General features: G+C 35.7%; 2 protein-coding genes and 1 pseudogene across 5 annotated transcripts in view; 2 read left to right on the forward strand and 1 right to left on the reverse strand.

Moving 5' to 3' along the window:
• LOC107704173 (N-lysine methyltransferase KMT5A-A-like) overlaps positions 1-2718 on the forward strand; it is a 5321-nt gene extending 2603 nt beyond the window's left edge. Inside the window, exons 4-7 of the mRNA XM_016507054.1 lie at positions 328-415; positions 507-566; positions 645-835; positions 2099-2718. Of these exons, the coding sequence (XP_016362540.1) occupies positions 328-415; positions 507-566; positions 645-835; positions 2099-2309 (550 nt within the window). The 3' untranslated portion in view covers positions 2310-2718. The remainder of the gene's footprint in view (positions 1-327; positions 416-506; positions 567-644; positions 836-2098) is intronic.
• Positions 2719-3520: 802 nt separating this feature from the next.
• On the forward strand, positions 3521-5949 carry LOC107704127 (U11/U12 small nuclear ribonucleoprotein 35 kDa protein pseudogene; annotated as a pseudogene).
• Positions 5950-7657: 1708 nt separating this feature from the next.
• LOC107704174 (RILP-like protein 1) lies at positions 7658-20452 on the reverse strand. Of its 4 annotated transcripts, XM_016507058.1 has the most exons (9): positions 19961-20452; positions 18712-18862; positions 15688-15806; positions 15200-15445; positions 14029-14154; positions 13229-13383; positions 10570-10674; positions 9932-10019; positions 8569-8646 (listed from the first exon to the last, which is right to left on the reverse strand). In XM_016507058.1, exons 1-9 carry the CDS (start codon positions 20246-20248, stop codon positions 8641-8643), a joined length of 1284 nt encoding a protein of 427 aa, XP_016362544.1. In that variant the 5' UTR covers positions 20249-20452; the 3' UTR covers positions 8569-8640. The 4 variants fall into 4 exon arrangements, with proteins under 4 accessions (XP_016362541.1, XP_016362545.1, XP_016362544.1 ...); XM_016507055.1 differs by lacking the exon at positions 9932-10019 and having other exon boundaries at positions 7658-8646; XM_016507057.1 differs by lacking the exon at positions 8569-8646 and having other exon boundaries at positions 9812-10019.
• Between the last annotated feature and the right edge of the window lie 1318 nt (positions 20453-21770).

Raw genomic sequence — 21770 nt, forward strand, 5'->3', positions numbered from 1 at the left:
ATCTCATATTTAAAAACAAAAAATATTACAAAAACTAATTAAAAAAAAACACAATAAAATTCTTAATGTTAACCAATTAAAATGAAAACAAATAATAAAAATCTTATTCAAAATATCAATGATACTAAAATATAAATATAATAGAATATCAGTGATATTAAAATATTATATGTTTTGTGTATATATATATATTTTTTTTATTATTTATTATTGCATATTATTATTAATAATAATTATTATTATTATTAATATCTACAGCATAATTATTATTTTTTTACCGTATCTCTCCTTGACATTTTTGGATTACTAATCAATTTTGTCTTGCAGTGCTGATACCAAGAGCACTCAAAGCCGAAAGGTTACAGATTATTACCCAATCAGAAGAAGCTCCAGAAAAAGCAAAAGTGAACTGAAGGTAGTGCTCAGATTTTTTTTTTTTTTTTTTCGTAGGCGTTATATCAGCCGAAGTTATAATATTAATGCATATGCCTGTTTTCTGTCACCAGTGTGAAGAGAAGAGGCACATAGACATGCTGATCACAAACGGGATTGAGAATGGAATGATGGTAATTTTGGACATGATGAATTCAGTTTCATGATGAACTCTGCTGGACGCAAGCGTACCTTCATGTTGTTCTTGACAGGTCAGATACATTGAAGGAAAGGGCAGGGGAGTTTTCGCCACCCAGAAGTTCCAGAAAGGCCAGTATGTAGTGGAGTATCATGGAGATCTGCTGCAGATAACGGACGCCAAACAAAGGGAGGCTTTATATGCACAAGATCCAGCCACTGGCTGCTACATGTATTACTTCCAGTATCTCAGCAAAACATATTGGTAGGTTCAAGCAGCACACCCACTGTACATTATTATTTTTTTAATTTACTGTTAAAAAATACGGCAGCTGTAACTATCATAAAAAAAAATATATAAACAAAATATACAGTAAAAAACATATATTTCATTAACTGATATGATGTTAACGTACCAACTTTCTAAAGTAGTCAAATCTGTTTTGTACTTTTATAATATACTGACAACCACCAGAGCTTTGATTCATTGTCACTTTCTCATCACAAATAGCTTTTCCACAAGCTGATTTAAATACTATAGAAAGTGAACGTGTAATACACACAAATACAAAACACCCTCATGGTAACACGCATGACACTAAATAAAATAAACAGTAATTTAACAACATACAATTTAACAAAACCCTAATGTACATAACCGATAAGAATAACCAACAAATGTACAACGTCTCACAGGGAATTCTGGGAATGTCAATTTACGGTTTTCACTCGATTATAAGATAACGTGTTCTTTTTCACTTCCAAAACTGTAAATTTAACAGTATTTTACTGTTGTAAATGTAAACTGTGCTGTTAAATGTAAACATGTAAAATGTAAATGTGTACTGTAAACTTACTGTTAACCAATTATTTCTTTACTGTAGCATTTTACGGTCTTTTATCGTTAAAATAATAAATAAAAAAATTTGTTACAGTGCATGTTTCATTTGTTTTATCTAGCTTTTCTTGAATTTATTCAAAGGGAAATTGTAGTAAACTGTCCTAAAGTCAAAATTAAAACTGTTTGCAATACATTTTTACTTCTCACCCTCAGGCCATCCAAGATGTAGATGAGTTTCTTTCTTCATCAGATTTGGAGAAATGTAGCATTACATCACTCGCTCACTAATAGATCCTCTGCAGTGAATGGGTGCCGTCAGAATGAGAGTCCAAACAGCTGATAAAAACATCACAGTAATCCACACCACTCCACTCCATCAGTTAACATCTTGTGAAGTGAAAAGCTGTGTTTGTAAGAAACAAATCCATTATTAAGACATTTTTAACTTCAAACCGCTGTTTGGACTCTCATTCTGACGGCACCCATTCACTGCAGAGGATCCACTGGTGAGCAAGTGATAGAATGATACATTTCTCCAAATCTGTTCTGAAGAAGAAACAAACTCACCTACATCTAGGATGGCCTGAGTGTAAGTAAATTGTCAGAAATTGGCTGAAATATTCCTTTAATTAGCAGTGAAACAATTTTAAACGCTGTCTGAAATCTTGCACACTTCTTCTCCGACAGTGTGGACGCTACGAAAGAGTCGGATCGATTGGGAAGGCTCATCAACCACAGTAAAAATGGCAATTGTCAAACCAAACTCCATGATATTAATGGAATACCTCACCTTATCCTCGTGGCCTCCAGAGACATCCAGGAAGGAGAAGAACTTCTTTACGACTACGGCGACCGCAGTAAAGCTTCGATAGAAGCTCACCCGTGGCTGAAGCATTAATGTACTGAGAGGAGGGAAAAACACCTTGTTTCTTAACTAGACCGTTTTTAATGTAATCATTGCCTTAGTAAACAGAATGTTTTGGGCTAGTAAGTGTATGGGTATGTCACACAGTGACTTACATGTCAAACACGTTAGATTGCGGTACATATTCGACGTGTCCTACTTTTAAGATATTTATCCTGCTCTATGACATGCTAGTTTCGGCACATTTCTTTTTGTATATTTTATATATTGGTAGATCAGTGCTTCCAAAGCATGCAGTTATAGTCCAACTTTCTGCATTTTTATAAGAGTTTTCTTAATCTAATCTAATGTAAAGTAGTTAGAGGCTTAGCAATAATTATTTATAATGCCCAAACGTTTATGTTTGAAGCAGAAAGCCGATGCTTAAAAGGAGCGACATTTTAAAAGGTTCAGAAAACTGGAATGTGAAACCAAACTTTGATATCATTTGAAATGTTAGCATTGTACAATGCTGAGTGTGTCGTGATTAACTTGAACAAAGCAGTCCCTGTTACACAAAAACTGAGTGTTGATGACCAAAAGCTGGCTGAGAGTGTTCCAATCAATCTGTATGAGATGGTAGATGCATTGTTTAAATAAATGATTTTATGCAATGCTTTGCCTGTGTTGTTGTATATACAATGGTGTCCAAAAGTCTGGAGAAAATGCTTCTTATTTTTATATATATATATATATATATATATACACACACACACACACACTACAGTGCAAATGTCTTAGACCACTAGTATTTTCACCAACAAAAAAATTATTTTAAATCAGTTATTTCTATCTTTTGCTGAAGTGTGTCAGTAGGAAAAATCAGTTTACATTTACAAACATTTATTTTGCCATTAATTGTAAAAATCTAGTGAGATTTTTGTCTGACAACGGCCAGTGCTCCACGCAGAGAACCATTTTTTTGTTGGTGAAAATAAAATACTAGTGGCCTAAGACTTTTGCACAGTAGTGTGTGCATGTGTGTATATATATATATATATATATGCACTCAAGCTGACTTTATCAAAACCTGATAATCATGTTCTCAGCGTGGCCTCTACAAATAGAGCAGAATGTTTCAAAATCTCCATTTCACGTCATCAGTTTCTAAAATTAGTATTTTTTTATTACAGACTTTCAATGTGTTCTTTTTATTAGATTTTTAAATAATTATTTAAACACACACACACACACGTGTGAGTGATTGCGCGGGAAACCGGATGACGGCCCGTCGAAGAGCTCAGCCAGAGTTTCCACACGGACAGTTTGACGACGCGCACACAAGGTTTGTTTACATGCTTTTACCCTTATACAGTGGCTTTTACATTGTTGTACTATGGAAATTATATGTCTGAGATTATTCAAGATTTTTTTAAAAATCAACAGAATATGCATCGAAAGGATATGACTATGAGAACAATTATTGTACAGCACGTTATTTCTTCATGATTGCTCATATTCGATTTTAAATGACTGGATAATATCAGCTAGCTTGGTAACGAATATAAAAGCAGCATCTTAAAATCCATTCAATCGCCTAAGCAGACAGCATTTAAAAGCGTAGAGAGGTCAGTAAACAAGGTGTAAACAGTCAGATGTTCCTGCTTCCACTGAAGCACGATGCTCTTTGCACTATTTTCAAATCATGATGTTGAACATGATCACGAGGCTTTGTTCTTGTCAGCTCCAGTGCAAATAAGAAACCAAATACTAAGACATTTTCAAATTCAAAGAGGTTTCCAACCAATGACATAGCGTTCATAGTTACCAAAAGCTGTCGAGCTGTATATAAGCAATCAGTGCATACGACTCGAGCGCTATATTACACATTTGTGAGGATCGGAAAGAAATTTAGGTCATGTGTTCCAGAGAAAAGTTGAGGATGAATAAATAATAAACGTATATTCATTTTTGAGTTAACTTTTTTTTTTTTTAAACAACTTCATTTTACATGACTTGTTGCATAACTTATTCTAAATGTACTCTAAGATTTTTTTTAAATGTAACATTTAAAAAAAAAAGTAATATAATACACATCTTATATATTGTTTAATTTTATAAGTCTTTTTTGAATTAACTATTCCTTTAGGAACTGGATTTAACATGCACAAAATAAAATAATATACATCATATATATATATATATATATGTACAGGGAGTACGGAAAGTATTCAGCCCCCCTTAAATTTTTCACTCTTTGTTATATTGCAGCCATTTGCTAAAATCATTTAAGTAAATTTTTTTTCCTCATTAATGTACACACAGCACCCCATATTGACAGAAAAACACAGAATTGTTGACATTTTTGCAGATTTATTAAAAAAGAAAAACTGAAATATCACATGGTCCTAAGTATTCAGACCCTTTGCTGTGACACTCATATATTTAACTCAGGTGCTGTCCATTTCTTCTGATCATCCTTGAGATGGTTCTACACCTTCATTTGAGTTATATAATTTTTACTTATTTCTTTAGGAACTGGATTTCACATTAAAATCATATACATTTTATATATTTATTTTTATGATACTCGTCTTTTTTCCTGAACTTTCTTCAGGAGCTTATAATTAACTAATAGTTCAGGAACTATTTTGCATGAGTTATTGCACAAATTATTGTGCAACCTCTTCAAACTTTTACATAGAAGGATTATTCAAATTTTTGAGTTAACTATTTATTTAGAAACTGGATTGCATAAATTATTTTAAATTGTAATCTTGAAACCTTCAAATAAAAAAATTATAATTTTTAATTATTTTTTTTATTAGAAACTGGATTTTGCATAAATTATTGCATGAATTCTAAAATGTAATCTATAAATTCTAACTATAACTCTCCACTGTCAGATGATGAGCGAGTGGAGTCCTGTGGCGAAGGTTTACGAGCCTCTCAAAGCGGGCAGCATCGATGGCACAGATTTGGAGCCCCACGACAAAGCCGTCTGGAGGGCCATGATGGCCCGCTACCAGCCTAACAAGGGTGTGACCGGTGACCCTCACCTAACCTTGTTTGTGGCGTGCCTGAATCCACAGACATCTGAGGACAAGCTCCAGGCAGTCTTCTCCAAGTTTGGAGACATCCGCAGGGTACGTCTGGTCCGGGACATCGTGACGGGTTTCTCCAAGCGTTACGCTTTCGTTGAATACAAAGAGGCGCGTTCGGTGAAGAGAGCCTGGAGAGACGCCAACAAGCTGGTGGTGGACCAATACGAGCTCTTCGTGGACTTCGAACAAGAGCGGACGCTCCAAGGCTGGATTCCACGGCGACTCGGAGGAGGCCAGGGGGGCAAAAAGGAGTCCGGTCAGCTGAGGTTTGGAGGCAGGGATAGACCTTTCCGGAAGCCCATCAATCTGACATCCATGATGCCCCAGAATAGATCAGCAGATAGATGGGATGCATCGAGTGGGAGGGAGGAAAGGCAAAAAGACCAAGAACAAGATAGGGAACACGGACGATGGCGGGAGAAGAAAAGCGACTGGGATCGAGGGAATGATAGAGGTTACTACAAAGAGAAAAGAGACTCGAAACACCACCGGGACCGAAGCCGAGAGAGAGACTTCAACAGAAAGGAAGACAGACGATACAGAGTAGAATGAAGCTTTGCATACAAGAATTTCTTTTCTTATTCTAGATTTTTTCCCACTGATGTGGATTTAGTTTGAAATAAAAGTTTATCCAAACAATAAAGTTTAAGGTTGGTAAGATTTTTTTTTTCCCTTAAGAAATTATTACTTTTATTCAGCAAGGATGCATTAAATTGATCAAAAGTGACAGTAAAGATATTTATGTTTCTACTCCATTTCAAATAAATGCTGTTCTTTTGAACTTTCTATTTATCAAAGAATCCTAAAAAAAAATCTATCATGGTTTCCACAAAAATATGAAGCAGCACAACTGTTTTTTTAACATTGATAATAATCAGAAATGTTTCTTAAGCAGCAAATCAGCATATTAGAATGATTTCTGAAGGATCATGTGACACTGAAGACTGGAGTAATGATGCTGAAAATTCAGCTTTGATCACAGGAATAAATTACATTTCAATATACAGTATATATCCAATAAAAAAAGTTATTTAAAATTGTAATATTTCACAATATAACAGTTTTACTGTATTTAAGATCAAATAAATGCAGCCTTGGAGAGCTGAAGAAACATCTTTTGAATGGTAGTGCAAGTAACCTAATTTTTGTTTTCCACTTAAGTGAATTTAGTTTGAAATAAGTTTATTCAAACATTTAAATGCTGCCATTATCTACTCATACAAAATGGAATGACATTAAGCTAAGCAAACAATGACAAAATGTTCATGCATCCCTTTAAATTTAAATTTCAGTAATTAGATTTGTACTAAAGAACAAATAATTTGCCATACGAATAGTGTTTCAATGACTCAAGATTTCTCACAATACATGGTATAAAATAGTTTAATACACAATGAGATGAGTTACGCATAATCCTTCATAATGATATATTTGATCCAGTTCTTGTTGCTGGATATCATTCTCAGTTGCGTGACGTACTAGCTGTTCAACAATTGAATTAAGGCCCAAAGGCATGTATTTTTCTAGCTTACAAAGCTGCCTTTATCAACACACTTTAACATAGGCACGCATTTCCATGCTTTTACTCAACACTTCTATTATTGCCAGTTAAAGCACCATTTAAGCAATGCAAAACCGCTGGTGAATGACATTTGTCCATGTGATAAGATACTTCAGATGCCAATAGTAAACTATGGATTATTAATATTGTTCCGCTTTAATGTGCTGCAGAAACACTTGAGACGTGTAAAGCTTTGTTTCATGATTCCAAGTTTTAAAGACTTCATTCAGAACCTGTGACTTGCTGTCAACTGCCACAGAAAATGCATTTGACTTGCTACTCAGTGTGTGATAATGCATGTACAATAGAAGTATATGGGGCACTGCTATGGGAGAAATTATAAAATACACGGTTTCGAAAAGTAGTACACAACCGTTCAAAAGTTTGGGGTCAGCCAGATTTTTTTTAAAGGAAATGAATACTTTTATCCAGCAAGGATGCATTCAATTAATCAAGTGTAAAGATATTTATGTTATAAAAGATTTCGATTTCAAATGTTCTTTTGAACTTTCTATTCATCAAAGAATTCTGAAAAATATCACAAAAAGTATGAAGCAACACAGCTGTTTTCAACATTGATGCTAATCAGAAATGTTCCTTGAATAGTAAATCAGCATATTAGAATGATTTCTGAAGATCATGTGACACTGAAGACTGGAGTAATGATGCTGAAAATTCAGCTTTGATCACAGATATAAATTATATTTTAAAATCGAAAATTTTAAATGGTAATACAGTTTCACAATATTACTGTTTTACTGCATTTTTGATCAAATAAATGCAGCCTTGGTGATCTTTGCATGGTATAGTAACCTCTTCCCACATTTTTTAACATAAGAATAAATATAAGAGAGACACATTTCTGATTTTAATGTTTTGCCCCATACACCTCCATATCAAGTGCATTACTGTAAATCCAATGTCTGATTGTTGTTACAAAATGAGGGACAAGTTAAAATTATTTTCTGTGATAACCGACAGCATGTCATGAAGGATGTCAATAGAAATGAAATTCTGAATACTTGATATTCCTTTAAATTCTCAATATTTCAGTGTGCCAAAAAAAAATAAAAAATCAGGCTACTGTCCAATTTCAAAAAAACATAATTCAACATATAATGCCACCATCCTTTTCAGACAATCTCTGGCCTGGGCGTAGCAACTAAAAATTTAAATCCCTAATTTTTTCTTCAGCCACGTGCATAATTCTTCTCACTCATAATTCAATTTGAATTAAAAATAGATATGTATCTTATCTACTGAAGGCACCTTCTCTTTAAACGTCATCAGAATAATGTCTGAAATCTATTTGTCTGCGTCATCTACTTACAATAACTAGTCGTTTGCAATAGCAATAAAATGTCTATCTAACAAAATAGGCACATAAAACTCCCTCACAGTATCTTTGGGTGAAGGTGAGGGCCACAATCTATCAGTAACTCTAAACGGCCCCGTCCCCCATGTTCCCTTTGTGAGCTCTTGTCTCATCTTCTTGCAGACGTAGTGCTGTGAAAGTGACCATGAAAGGGAGCGTAAACGTGGCATACGGTCACATGGTGCAGGTTAGCGGTTAGTGGAGCGTTGTGTTCGTTACATGTGCTGTAATGCCTCCTGGGCCTGTTCTGTGTACACGTCCTGTTTCCCCGCCCACGAGCCGAAGCTGTCACCCATCTGCGGCATCCTCCCCTGAGAGCCTCGGTTTTTGTCACGGGAAAAGAAGCTAAACCTGTGAACGTAACACAGGGCGTCAGCACAACTGGTTTGCATTGTCAAGCATGAATGTGTCTGTAAATTATGTTTAATAAACTAGAATGTTTCAGAAATGTTTTGGGGTTGTGTTGTTTATTATGTTGCTTTTAAGTACTCAAGAACTTTTCAAGTGTAATTTTCTATTGATAAAAAAAGCACAGCCGGTTTATGGCTACACTGCATGAAGAAATCATATTTCACATCAAAATCAGAATAACAAAAACCAGAATTCTATAAAAAAAAAAAAAAATTTTTGCATTATTTTCATGTAAATCAAAAAAAAAAAAAAGGTCTGGATTTTTTTTTCTTCATATAAAATATTTGTTTCTATTATAAAATCAGAATGGATTAAAAAAAAAGTCAATAACAAAAATAAGAGTGTTATGATTTTTTTGCATTATGTCCATGACAAACAGTTTGCGACTCATATTTACATTACATCTGGACATTTTTTTCTTTATATAAAATCAATTTTTCTAATATAAAATCAAAATGAAAAATGACAAATAAAATAATTGATTTCAACACGGTACAAAAATGTGTATATACATAAAAGTTCATATATATATATATATATATATATATTAGTGCACGATTAATCGCATCCCAAATTTTTTTTTTTGTTTATGTAATATGCATGTACTGTATACATTTATTATGACTTAAATGATTTTAGCAAATGGCTGCAATATAACAAAGAGTGAAAAATTTAAGGGGGTCTGAATACTTTCCGTACCCACTGTGTATATATATATATAAAATTTCAATTTTGGCATGAAATATGAGCTACGCATTTCAACCTACTGTACCATAACCTCATCCCTACAGTCTCACTACGGTCTTTCCAGATATAAATTTACAAAAAGCATCTCACAAATGTCTGCTGTGTATTTGTGCTCTTACTTGACACATTTCAGCTCACACAAGCAGTGATAATCAAGCGTTTAATCTCCCTTCACCTCTATAAAGCACTCCTTTAGTTGCCAATATACAGACTCAATGTTATATAGCAGTTACAGCACAGCACTAGTGTTAAGAGGAGTGAGCAGGACTTTGATTCTGACTGGCTGATTCTAACGATCCTCCTGCTGATTGGTTGCACAGATAGCCCCACAATCAGCCAATCAGAATGTGCTCTTTACGATCAGTGGCTCTAATGAGGGGGGGGTGAGATGAGGGGGCCATGCAGCTCCATCACATGCAGGGAGGATAAAGTGTTAAAACAGCAAAGAACACAGAGGTGAACCACCAAAAGGTCGTACAAGGGAAATAAGTCGTCTGATTGGCTGTAAAGTGGGGTCATCTGGAATCAACCCAGCCGCCACCATCGGCATAATGGCTGTGAAGATCCTGTTACAAAGAGGCACAGATATGGAGAGTTGAGCAAAGAGAAGATACACCCAGAACCACCTGTAGTGTCATTCTGCTTCATCTGGTCACATCCTAGTCTTCAGCATTTCAGATGCATATGGCAGCATTAATGATGGTCATGCCTTAAGATTTTAGTAAAACAAGGGTATATGGATGCCAACATGTATCATAACATGTCATAAAACTGTAAATGTGTCTGTCAAGCTGCAGTTTAGTTAATGTGTAACCGTTTTTAATGGTCTTGTGATTCTTCAGCTCAAACAGCATGTCATGGGTTCAATTCCCAGGGAAATGCATGAGCTGATAAAATGTATACTTTGACTGCAATGCAAGTCGCTTTGAATAAATGCAACAATTTGTAAACATTTCTAAATCAATGTTAACATTCTTGGGCATCATATTTGTGCTCCTAACGCAAAGGCTGTTCCAAACACGAAGGAGCAAAATGATGCTGATTTATAAGATTGATGTTTGTAATATAAGTGTGTGCAGGTGTGTGTACATGTTTGGCTCTTGTAGCAGTACGCACAGTCGTTTTATCCCTGACTCGGGCTGAAAGTTGGAGCGTGAGCTTGGCCGAAATGTAGGAGAGGGGTCTGGCAGTGGTGGGCCTGTTTCCTCCTCCTGTTCGTCACTGTAAATGTGATAAAAAAATAAGTTAGCAATACATATACTGTATATAGGGCTTTTCGTTTTTAGCGCGCTAATTTATCAATTAGTTAAGGAAGAATAACACGATTAAAAACTTTTAACGCAATTAACACACCCGCCCCGCCCCAGACCTGTAGGTCATCTTAGATTTCATACAGTTAACTGTTGACAAATATGATGCAGGGCAACAACTCACTGCATGATGTAGCCTATAAAATGCAGTTATATGCCCTTAAAATGTAAGATATTGGGGCAAAAAATGCCGCTGTATGAGTTTTTGTATCATATTGATATCTTATGATAAGCGATATCACGAGCAGCGGGAGCAATATCACACGAGTGCTGTTTTTGTCCCGAATAGCACGAGTGCAAATGTGATTTTATACAACAGTTCAGTAAATAAAAAGCTAATATTGTGTCTTTGATAGGCTACAATATTGTCTGTTTTTGCTCATCTTTGTTGTTTACCAATGGCTTTTATTGTATGAACCAAAAATACTGATGTTTCTCAAATTATCTACTTTTACGTTCCATAGTTTATGTTAGGCAATTGTAGCTTAAACATTTATGTGTAATACATTTTCTAAAGCCACTTTTTGTAATATCTACTTGATATTTTTCTAATTTAACACAATAATGGCTTTAAATTATCTTCTGGGGGTATTTTCACAGCCAAATGTAATTTACAATTAATTCAATTAATTAATCGCCACATCATGTAATTAATTAGATTAAAAATTTGAATTGACTGACAGCCCTAATATGTATGTATATGTATATATGTATATATATATATATATATCCATACACACCTACATGTATGGAAGCCACCATGGAATTTCCACTATGAAAGTTTCCACCATGGAATAAAAAAAGTTAAACTTTTTATTGCTATTTTTTATTAATTCTGACTTTTTTTCTTGCAATTGCGAGTTTATATCTCACAATCTGGACTTTTTTTCCTCAGAATTCAGAGTTTACATCTTGCAATTCTTTTTTGTTTCTGCCATGAAATAAAAAATAAAGAAAGTAATTGCAAATTTTTATCTTACAATTGAAGGTCTTTCCACACTGAGGTTAGCGAAACGAATATCGGATGCGATGGATTAAATCGTTTATTTTATTGCTGGAATAAAACAATAGATTTCTATGGATGCTTCCACATAGACCGCGAACATTCGCGCACCGAAAATGCAAATGTTTTTTTTTTTCGAACCAGTCCGACGAATCTTTTCAGTTTCGAAAAGCGAAATCACGGGCCGTCCAATAAGATTTTAGCTAGGATCACGTGACCGGAGCAGCTGCTGTTGCACAAAAGGGTGAGAGTGGTGGCGCTGTTTCGAAAACCAGTGTAAACAAACATCAAAGAAGAGTATCCCGGATAAGAGAAGAGAGTGGATGCTGAGTTCTTGTTATCGTTGGTATTTGAGAACAGATTTATTCACACATGTTCTTTATACAGAATAACATTTCTATTAATTATCCACTGAATTATGTGATATGTAGAGCACCGTCCGTTTTCTTCCACGTGCGCGAGTGTTATGAGTCAGAGCACGTTAACTCTTTTTCTACACATGAAATATGAAAGCAAATAGACATGATTATGACGATATATTTTCTGTATGTGTTTTGTATGTTGCTCATGGTATTTTTATAGCAATAAAGGATGTTTATGACAAATATTAGCAGTATAGCGTTATTAAACATACAAAGAGTTATGCTTATTAATCAAAATTAACTATAGATCACAATCGGAAGTTATTACAAGCACTCAGTGATGGTTTAAAGTGGGTAAGCAAATACATTAATAATTACATACATTTTCAAGTGTAGCTTGATGCTAATTGTACTTATAATTATATTTTAGGATGTAGCCTATTCTTGTAAGCATTATAGATAGTGGCGTGAATTAGCAGAAGGCGAACAATCATTTCGCGTTCAGTGTGAAAGCAACGTTCGTTGGCGATTCGCTTCGCTTTTTCACATCGCGCTCAGTGTGGAAAGGCGACTTTTTTCTCAAAATTCTAAAATTACATCCGTCAGTTTGGACTTTTCCTTAGAATTCAGAGTTTATATCTCACAATTCTGACTTTTCTCCTAAGAATTTTGTGTTTAAAGCATCACATTTCTTATTTTTTCCCTTCAGAATTCCAAGAAAAAAAGTCAGAACTGTGAGAGAAACATAGACTGTATAAAAACATGGATGTAGTGTCCGTGACGTCACCCGTAGGGTTCCGAAGAGTTTTTGAAGCTCAAAAGTGGGCGGAGGGAAAATCTTGGCAGTGCGTCACCGTGCGTCACTCCCGGATAATCGAAGATGGGCAAAGAGGCGGGAGCAGGTTGTTGAAACCACGCCCACCTAGCTCGACGGTGGTGACAGCAGCGGCAATCCACCTGTCACTCAAGTGGCCACGCCCTTGATTATGCAGAACTTTAAGGCTTAATATAATTTAAACGGATGAGTTATAAAAAAAGAGAGAAAGTCTTTTTTTATTTTTTTATCCCATGGCTTAAAGTTAAACATCAAGACAGCTGACCTTTTGTAATAAGCAATTTCTTCTTTTAGCATGAAGACCTTAGCTTTCAGCTCATTGCGCTCATGCAGGACGTCACGCAGCTCTTGCAGGGTAAATCGCGGGCGGTTCGGGTCTTTTGGATCATTAGAGGACATGTCATCATCACACAGCACCTCCTGGTGGATCAGAGAACACTTACAGTACAGTACACTAGCTTTTACACAGAGCAACTAGCTGCTGAGGAGGTTTAAACTAGAGACACACAAACGACTTCATTATCAGAGCATCCTCAAAACGACACAAATATCACCTGATTTCACTGCGGTTAATGTAGAACAAAAATCACACCACAAAACACAATTCAGTTTTTTTCCATAAATTTAGTTTTGTTCAAAAGATTTGAACAAAATAGCTGCTGGTTCCTGTTTCAATGGGAAATATGTCAACATTTACAATGTAAATGAATAACAGTATAAGATTGGTGCTTTATTTTACAGTAGAGCGCCAGCTCTCTGTTATGATCTATTATATGATCATTGAGTTAACATTTGATTCAGTCGCATGGTTTGCATTCAGTACAAACACATGCAGGCTGCATTAACAATCAGACTTTCACCAGCCAACACTCTTCACAATGAGTGTAAAGGACTAAAGCTGTTAGTGCACTACTCTTACAGTCTGTTGTACATTGGTACAGAACCAGTCCCACACTCTGTGGGGTTGCTGTCGCCCTAGCGTGACTCGTGCAAACAGATGCAGATATGGGTCAGGTATTAGTTTTCACTCCATGCTATCCTTAGAAGCAGCCGCTGCAGGGTTACCCATAAAAATGCAGCCTCTTCGTCATCCTTCTCTTCCTCACCATCATCTGTCAGAGCTCCTGGGGCCCTGGTGCGGGGAATGAAATGGAGGGGACCTTTCTCTGCGAGGAGCTCAGAAGCTAAATCCTGACCCCAGGAACGAGCCGTTTTAGACAACCGTGGTCACAAACATGTGGATTGCAAATTGCAACCAACATTTTATCGGGAGTGTTTGTTTGAGTGAATCGTTCAAAATAAACAACTGAACAAAATGGCACAAAATCAAAGTTATAAAAGCACAATCGGCATAATTTTCGGCAAGGAGTATTAAATAAAAGAATATTTTTTTTTCATGCTACATAAAATTATGTCAAAAAAATATAACTACTATCATTATTCATGTTTTTTTGTTCAATGTTCAATTTTCAGCATCGTTACTGCAGACTTCAGCGTCACATGATCCTTCAGAAATCATTCTAATATGCTGATTTGCTGCTCAAGAAACATTTCTGATTATCAGTGTTGAAAACAGTTGTGCTGCTTAATACGCATCCTTCATGAATAAAAGTATTAAGTTATTAAAAAAAAAAAAAAACTTTTGAAAGGTAGTGTAAATAAATATAGTGCACTCAAACTGCAAAGCCACTAGGCCAACACTCACATTTGATATTTCATATTAAGGTGGTAAGTTTTGATAATAATTAAATTAAATCATACAAAGACTAATACAAATAATTTTGAACAAATGTACCATGCCACAGGTCTTTACTGACAAATAAGCCATTTAAATATCAAACGAAGTAAATGTGTGCACTGCACTGAATTAAACAACGTTAAACATATTCAATTAGTCCCAAAAGTTCACAAATTAATACATATTTGCAACTTACATACAAAAGCCTATACACTGTGCACTGATTTTTATTCTCATCCTAGTTTCCTCTGTGAGACTGTGACTCATTGATGTTTCATTCTGACTCATTATGGACACCATGTGAAGATCCTGACACTTACTTCCTTTAAATAGAAATAGAGATGACTGAATGCTGCAGTTGAACACTGAGGTGTCTCAATGCATTGGATTTAAGCAATGGAAATTTTCAGTTCATAACCCATTTAGCAGAGAGTTTATGAGCTGCTAAACGTGTGAAAAGCGACAGATTCACTGCAGCACCCATCTACATTCATGTACCTGTGCAGGTGAAGGTGGTCCTACAGGCTCCTCCGTCTCAGCGCTGGTCTTGCCCTGCTCTTTAAGGCGCTCCTTAAGACGGACCACTTCCTGTCGCAGGTTACCCATCTCCTGCTGCCGCGCCTGACCAGATGCCTCCAGCTCCACCTTCTGCTCGATCAGCGCTTTACCCTGGGCCTCCACCACCGTGATCTTATGCCTCAGGTCATGGTTGATCTTCATCAGCCGGTTCAACTGCTGCTGGAGCTGGAAGAATTTGTGTCACATTAAACATCCACAATATGATGAATTTCAGAGTGAAACTGCACATTATGCACTTGTTTTTATCCACTGTGATTTCATTGGATGTTTAGGCTATGATGTTATTATTTTTTTCCAGCAAAAAATAGAAGACTTTGGCAACTTTATGTCGTGTTTCCTTGAATTAACATCAGTGCATTGACTGCTGCTAACAATCGAATTTGCTCGGCAAGAACACAGTTCTTTACCGCTTCAATGTCCTCGTTTTTGAGCGTCAGTTCACGGTCTTTGGCACGGATCTCATCTCGCTGTTTATCTACAACTTCCTTCAGCTTCTTCATCACCTGCCGTTCCCTCTCGGTCATGCCTGGCATCACAAATAAAAACAAAAATCAGCACAAGCAACCTCATTTATCACACAGAGAACCGACATTCAAGAAAATATCAAAACTATAACGCATGTTTCATTAATAACATATTTGGCATTTTTGATCACTAGTTCACTAGTTGCAGGAAGTTTCAGGGTGGTGTTTTGTTTTGCATGAATCAGGACACTGGAAATAAGGACAGACGCAAGACGTCTGACAGACACTGTAAGCAAATAATTTCCTGACTGAGCGCCCATGTTGCTGCTCTTAAAATAGCTATGTGTCCGTGCGGAGAATCTGACACACAACCATTGATACACTTCACGTTTGTCATGACCTAGAAATATAATGGGTCGCATGCCTTAAAGGAATATTTAGAGTTAAATACAAAAAATATTTTTAATTCCTCCCTCACACTTGCAAAACACACAAAACCTAACTGGCACGTTTATTTGCACTGCATATATACTAATATGCAAATATATAATATTAATATGTTTAGCATTTGACATAAAATATTAAAATAATGAATGTATTATCAATGTTATAAATAATATATATATATATATATATATATATATAGCAGTCTGACATAAGTCTGATAAGTCAAATAGAGTAAGTTGATAAAAAATATGTACGTTTATGAGAGAGAGTTTAGACATTTAGCAGACGCTTTTATCCAAAGTGACTTACAAATGAGGACAATGGAAGCAATCAAAATCAACAAAAGAGCAATGATATGCAAGTGCGTGTGTGTGTGTGTGAGTATAATATATATATATATATTGTCAGAACATTTTCTGGAATCACCAGCATATCCATGTGCATTAACCAATTTCCTGCATTCAATTTAAACAGCTCTTTGTATCTTTAAATCAGTGTTGAGAGCGGCACTGGAATGTTTGTGTAAACAGCTGCGCTGCGTTTGACACTGAATCAGACTCGTCCAGCTGGACTGAGAGGGAGACTGTTCTGACGGTTAGGTGAGGGCACGTGAGTGTGTCACAGGCAATTTGGAGTCTCTGTGCTGCTCATGCAGTAATGTGCACTGGCTCGTCTTCAGTCACACGGAGAAGGGACGCTTTGTGTGGCGTTTGTGTCAGTTCTTAAATGGCTGAAAGAATGTGTAAGAATTCCTATGGGCATGATCACACGTGTTTTTGTATCTGGAACAGGCATGCTGGGAAAGCTTACTACTACCTAGTGCATACTGTGCAGTATATAAAAATGGTAAGTGAAACAAACAGTAGCCATTCATAGTATGCTAAGTTGTTGTCACATGACCTCAGTATGTTGCATGTGAGTGACGTCCAATTATCATGGTATTTCTGCTGGTTTTATGAAAGTCACTTGAAGTCTTTTTAAGACCTTTTTAAGACTAAGTAAATAAAATTCTCCATTATGTTTAAATTTTATTTATTTATATATATTTTTTTAAGTAGCTTAAGTAGTATATAGAAATAACTTTTCAGAAGCTTACCTTCTGATGAAACTACAAAAAGTGCTGTTCGGCCTCTTGTTTTCCAGTACAAAAGTTTAAAGATTCTTAAATCAAGATTAATTTACTTGAGAAGCAAAATGACATCAGATAAGAAGTCTTGTTTACTGTGAAATAGGGCTGTCAAAAAAAATTAAATTTCGAATATTTGTCAAATTTAAAATAAAAATCCACATTCGAATGCAAAAATGTTGCATTCAAATTTTAGGTGTGCATCAGACAGCCTTATCAGCGGCGCACGAGATGCGATGACGATGACAATGTAGGAGTCAATGCATTATAATATTTTTGTTAGCCTATCCAGTTGAACACACTAGATGCGGTGCTGCTGCGTTGTTCATTAAAAAATATGAACCAATGCAGAGAAGATCTTGTTTACGTCAAAACTAAAACCAAGCCGTTTACACAGAACGCATATTTCGCGCATTTTCTAGAGGGACATCTATCACCATTGCACTCGCGTCTTGCACAAAAGAGCCGCCTGTTTAGAAAGCTATGTAAAATGAATGCAAGTTTAACTTTGAAAAAACATATCTCGAGACTTCATGGCGGGTTTTTTCCCCACCCCACTGCAACTCTGTGTGATTTCGGTCCTTTGTATTAAACTATGCATACATACATGATGCTGTTTTGTTTATAGTTGTTTAAGCAACTTAATTAATTATAATTGGTTTATAAACATTATTTTAAACATTAGGCACTTTGAATAAACGTGCCTTAGTAATATTTTGCACGATGCGCCCTCTTGTGGCCTCGGGAGAGAAGCCAAAAGCTTTTCTTCACCCTAACTGAAATTATGCATTTTAAATTCGAATATAATTCGAATTTTAATAATATTTAAGTACAAAATTCAAATTTAGTTTTTCAGCCATTTTGACAGCCATACTGTGAAACTGATCAAAATCAAAATGATCAAAGTGAGTTTATGGGCTCAGAGAAATCTACTTCATTCAAAGGGAACAAGTCATACTTCATTGACAGACGTTTGTTCTTATTTGAAGCATAAACTCACTTAATTTTGACTTTATGTCTTCATTTTGCATCTCAAGTAAGTGTATCTTGATTTACGGATGTTTAGATACTTGTACTGGAAAACAAGACAAAAATACTGAGGAAGACATGAATTTTTGGCAATGCATGCAACATTTAATGCCATAACATTATGATTCAAGACCTTTTAAAGCCTTCATTTGTGAAAGAGTGTAGTAAGACTTTTTAAGAATTGTTATTTTGTGCTTTTAAAACAATTTTGTGAAAATATATTGTTTTGGCTGTCAAATAAAGTTGTATTCCATCACATTGGAAATGGAAGGTGAAGTGAAGTGCATTGTGGGATATAGTATTCCAGAGAGTGTAAAAGACTGAGGCAAAGCTCTCTTTTTCCAAACCCTGAGCTTCAACACTACCTTCCTGTTTCTGTATATCCTCTTCTGTCATCGGACACTCTTTGACGGACAGGTTGTTGAGCAGTGTTTTGTTTTCCTCCTGCAGCTGTGCGATCTGGGACAGCAGATCCTGGGCTTCTCCTCTCCACACATCCTCCACCAGCTCCAGCTCCTGTTCACAACCACACACACTTTTCAGAAGCGGCTCATAAAATATACATGAGTGTATATTTAACCGCTGACCTTCACTGGAGTTACGTAACGTCTGAATGAAACAATCAGCAAAAACTCACAAAGCAGGACCACATTAACATCTTCAGAGAAGGACACAGACAAAAGCCGTATTCATAGTTCTGCTCATATTCACATATTCAAGTTTTTACCATATTCTTACATTTATGTGAGACTCTTATGTGCTACAATACCATGGGCATGTACTATGGTAATACCATAGTATTTTATTCGTAAATAAAATATAATATATGAATATTGCAATCCTTTAGTAAACATCAAGGTACCAAAGTATTAGCACTGTAACATCTGACCCCACACTGTATTATAGTACTACCACAGTATATTTTACATCAGCCTCATGAGATTTAGATTTGTCGTATTTCTGCTCACTGTCCCAGTGGACATGATGTTACATGATGATGATGATGATGATGATGATGGACTGTGGTTGTAATTACATCATTTCCTGTCCCAGACAGGAACTTGGAAATTCCCTTGCATGCACTGTTTTGTTCTGAAACACCTCTGGCAAACAACTTCAGCTGCATGAAATAATGAACTTATGTTCATGCACAGTAAAAGTAGAAAAAAAGCAGTATACATTCAGACTTATATTGTTAGAAAAGATTTCTATTTTGAATAAATGCTGTTCTTGTAATGACTTTTTATTCATCAAACAATCCTGAAAAAAGTATCACAGGCTCCAAAAAATATTTAAAATAAAAATGTTATTTATACACTTTAATATATTTATTATTGAATACATTTATAGTTTTATATATAACATAATAATATCTACATATATATATATATATATATATATATATACATATATCTTAAAATAGTTTAATTGAACACGAATACAAAACATTTATAAATTAATGTTTACTTTTATACGTAAAATACTTGTGCACATATGTTGTGACGTCACAGACAAGTCACCTGTCTCTTTAATTCTGACTATCAGAAAACGGAGTTAAATGAACGAGCTGGTTATTTAGATCAGGTAAATAGATATTCTAGTCTATAAAAGCACCTTTTTATGTTTCCTCTCCTTCTCCATCCGGTCCATCCGCTCCAGTCGGAGCCGGTCCAGCTCCAGGCGCAGCTCCTCGGTCTCTGGACTGATGCTGTTGCGGCTCACCAGGACCTCCAGGATCTCCAGCACCCGGACCACTTTGGGCATGAGGCGGGACAGAGCCTCGCATCCGTACTGATCGATAATGCGCTCGAACTCCTGGCCCACGACCGCGGCGATATCGTAGACGTCCATCACGGTCAGATCCGCCACGTTCTTCTCCAGCGCCGAACCGAAATCCTCCATGACCGTCTCTGAAGTTCGTTTCCTTCTCAACTTTCTCAGTCCCTTTCAATAGACAAACAGATCCCCAACGCCCTCTAAAAACCTTCCGATGACACCCCGTCAAGGATAAAGGCCATTTCGGGATATTTTTAGGCCGAATTGGACCGAAATAAGAGTTGTCCCATTGCGGTTCGGTTCCCTGCCCTTATTTATTCCTCACAGAGGCGCTTCATGTACCGCGCATGCGCAGAAATCACTGTCAGGCGCCACACTGACCATCGGTCATATCCTCCTGAGAACCAGAAAAAAAGTTTTGTGAATTTTTTGTGTCATTACACTGGTTGGAGCATAAAAAACAAATGGAGAAAAAACATTTTTGAAAAAAATATATTTTATTAATATTTTATTCTATGCCCTTTGTAGAGGACGCCAGGACTGAGTTATTACAAAAAAAAATAATAATTTTTTTTGACATGAAAAGGTATGTATAGGCAAAAACAATGTTTTATTTTTTATCATTCACCAATCCATTTTTAGGTTTCAGGCTATTTTTAGCCAAACTTTGTACAAAGATGATTCTCAAATATGTTATGAAAATTATAACAGAATGATTTTATATAGTACTGTACTTTATGGAATATGTGCGTAAAATGTCTATAAACTGGTATTCCCACTTGATACAATGGATCTATACATTGCATCTAATTTGCATATTTGTTCTTCGGGCAAACCAAAATGAAAAAATTAAAAGAGAAGTGTAATAACATTATCATAAGAATATCTCATATTTCATAGGAATATTGATCTATAATTTATTTCCCTATTGCCTTCGTGTGTTTCCCCAAAATCCCTAATTAACATGATGTTTGTCCTGGTGTCCTCTACAGAAGACATGTATGAAAATTATGCCCCGTTTCGTAACAAAAAGTCATATTCCGATTTGAAACCCCATAACATTTTTCTAAGATGTTTATTTATGACAAACAATTTGAAAATGAGCCAGATTTAAATGATAATTACAAAACATTATATTTCCCTTTGAGTGCTACATTTGATCATTCTGTCAATATCAGTCATATTTAAAGACCAAGGAAAGGGAGTGTTTATGATCAAACCTTCAAACATACTGAAATTGATATCTCTAAAAAGCCCTGAATGTGCTCTGAACAGGACATCCAGACTTAAAACTGTGGCATGTAGGGTCAGAGAAATTCACTAAAATATAATGTCCTCTACAGAGGACAAAAGTCTATGCCTGGGTCCCAGGAGGATATCGATGTTTACTAGTTATTGGGTGGTTAACTGTGGCTATAAGATGGTAAACACAAGTAAAAGTATTAGATCAAAGTATAAACCGGTGACAGTTTGACACACTATACTTCATGTAAAACTATTGTGAGCATTTTATAATAGTGTATAATTATTTCTTAGTTTAGTTATACAGTTTTTTTTATAAACGAGATTTCATGGAGTATTTTGATGGTTTTTGAATGGATTTCTAAGGTGTTTTTAATTAGTTGTTGCATCTGTAAAAATACAGATG

This window comes from Sinocyclocheilus anshuiensis, unplaced genomic scaffold (assembly GCF_001515605.1).
Source record: "Sinocyclocheilus anshuiensis isolate Anshui unplaced genomic scaffold, SAMN03320099.WGS_v1.1 scaffold690, whole genome shotgun sequence".
NCBI classification, from domain to species: domain Eukaryota; kingdom Metazoa; phylum Chordata; class Actinopteri; order Cypriniformes; family Cyprinidae; genus Sinocyclocheilus; species Sinocyclocheilus anshuiensis.